This window comes from Penaeus vannamei, chromosome 10, assembly GCF_042767895.1.
Source record: "Penaeus vannamei isolate JL-2024 chromosome 10, ASM4276789v1, whole genome shotgun sequence".
NCBI lineage: Eukaryota > Metazoa > Arthropoda > Malacostraca > Decapoda > Penaeidae > Penaeus > Penaeus vannamei.
This window is the reverse complement of record NC_091558.1, coordinates 31002252-31004608: the sequence shown is the minus strand read 5'-3', so window position 1 is coordinate 31004608 and position 2357 is coordinate 31002252. Positions and strand designations below refer to the sequence as shown.

Below are 2357 nucleotides of genomic sequence, written 5' to 3'. Positions count from 1 at the left end.
ATGTATAAAAGTTCACCCTTCTTCCTTCTCTTTGTAAATTGAAAGTCTGTATCATTAGGCATGGATAAAAATAACAAATAATAAAAAGGTTTAATACAGTAAAAGAATAAAAAGAATAGAATGGAGTGTAGGCGGCCGTTTTCTTTCCTCGCACTGGGGCGCGTTTTCTATGCGATGCTCGAGGTGAGTGCAGAAGGGAAGCAGGAGTCTTGCAATAATCGCAAATCCTGCGGGAGACAGTGAGTAGGGGTGGACTGCTGCAAATATATAAGGCGTGGTGATCCACAACATGCACCCTGCGACCCTCCTACCCCCGCCAAGGAAACAAAGAATCCTCCTCGTATTCACGGCAGGATAAAATCCACATGAACTTAGAAGCGGAGCTGATAAGCTACTATATAACCCATGAATTTTATGGCACTAACCTGATTGATAGATGCCGCAGGTTCTTTCTCGACAGAGGAGGTCGTGGCGGAAGCACATCGGCTGGTGGCGACCTCGCGCATAAAGTCTGTTTCGGGGTAGGGGGCACCCTCCACATTCGGCCATCGCGGCGGCTATGGCTGAGTACCGAATACGACGGCGGCAGGCAGATCCGTACCATAACTCGACCATGAGGCTTCGTTCTTATGCAATAGATGGCAACATAGTCACTTCAGTAACTGTATGAGATAATAACTACCATCTATTGGCTGACTGTAATATACGTCTTACTAGTGTACGTATATCATTCCACTCCATCATTCGAGGCTATCGGTGTAACCTCGAGAGCTGTGCAAAACCCACCGAGGAGAGCGGACCACCGCCGCTCTTCTGTTCATGGTATACCCTTTTCATCCTGATTAAACTACAATCTTCTCTGTATACAATGCTGACTATGTCAAGGTTAGGTTGTTGCTTCAGTGGGAATGTTACAATACCTTTGTAAATGTGTAACGATCTATCCTGCCGTGAATACATGGATTCTTTGTGTCCTCGGCGGGGGTTGGGGGACGGCAGCCCCCTTCAATGGCAAGTAATGTGAATTATCATCGTTATTGTCATTGTGGGTTATATTAATAGTTATTTAACCCCACATTATCCCTGGAACCTTTCATGACCTCCCCTGCTATCGGGGCCAATCTTGTCGCTATAGGGGGGTTTCCGCGCAATGAAAACTACATACCCGCATTGCGTAGAGTGCTAGGAATCCATCGATACCAAAATCGATGTAGGAGCGGCGGACTTATGATACAAGATTACCCATTTTTACTTTATTCGATTTCGACTTTGAGCTACTTTCTTAACTTCAGGATTTTGCATAATTCTCACTTGAAGGAGAAGCCTTTGCAAAAATTCAAAAACGAAAGTTTAAGCTTCTCTGATAAAACCTTCGATGAAACAAGGCCAGGGAAGAAGAGGACATTTTTCACGGAAGAGATTTCTACTCTTCATCCTTTTGTTCTTAACTGCTTGCGATCGGTAAAGAATCTTATATGCATTTTGAAGTGGAAAAAAAAAAAAAAAAAAAAAAAAAAAAAAAAAAAAAATATATATATATATATATATATATATATATATATATATATATATATATATATATATATATATATATATACTATACTTGTCTTATTATCACACAATAAATGGTGGAAAAAAGAGAAAATACGGTAAAAATCATAATACGTAATATATATATATATATATATATATATATATATATATATATATATATATATATATATATATATATATATTATATATATATATTATATATATATTATATAAATATATATATATACACACACACACACACACACACACACATATATATATATATATATATATATATATATATATATATATATATATATATATATATATATATATATATATATATATATATATATATATATATATATATATTTATAAATGTGTGTGTGTGTGTATATACATGTAGATAAACATATGTATGTATTAATTTAATTATGTATGCATGTATGTCAACCGCTTTTCTGGCACTTTTGTGGAACTTCCCAAACAAATCAAATAATGTTGCCAAAATCATGAAGACAATGCAAATATCTCGACAGAAGATGAATAAATAAAGTATGCTCTGTAAATACATTACAATATGTTGCTTAAACGTATGAATCCAAAGCCCCATTACTGAAAGATAAAGTTTAAAAAAATACCATATAATTTTTACTAATAATGTGATAAGTCGGTAGAATAACCCCAACAACTGTAATGGAGGAAGATCAATGCTGAAATGATTGTATGACATAATTCAAAACATTTTTACAAAAGTAATGCACCATGAAATGTAAAGCTCTTCTATGTGTTACATCACTAATTATTAATTATAACAAGTAAAC

At 35.0% G+C, this 2357-nt stretch overlaps 1 protein-coding gene across 1 annotated transcript in view; it reads left to right on the top strand.

Annotated features, from left to right (window-relative positions):
- The first annotated feature begins 559 nt into the window (after nt 1-559).
- LOC113809574 (uncharacterized) overlaps nt 560-2357 on the top strand; it is a 23840-nt gene continuing 22042 nt past the window's right edge. The window contains exons 1-2 of the mRNA XM_070126102.1: nt 560-664; nt 1318-1461. Of these exons, the coding sequence (XP_069982203.1) occupies nt 560-664; nt 1318-1461 (249 nt within the window). The remainder of the gene's footprint in view (nt 665-1317; nt 1462-2357) is intronic.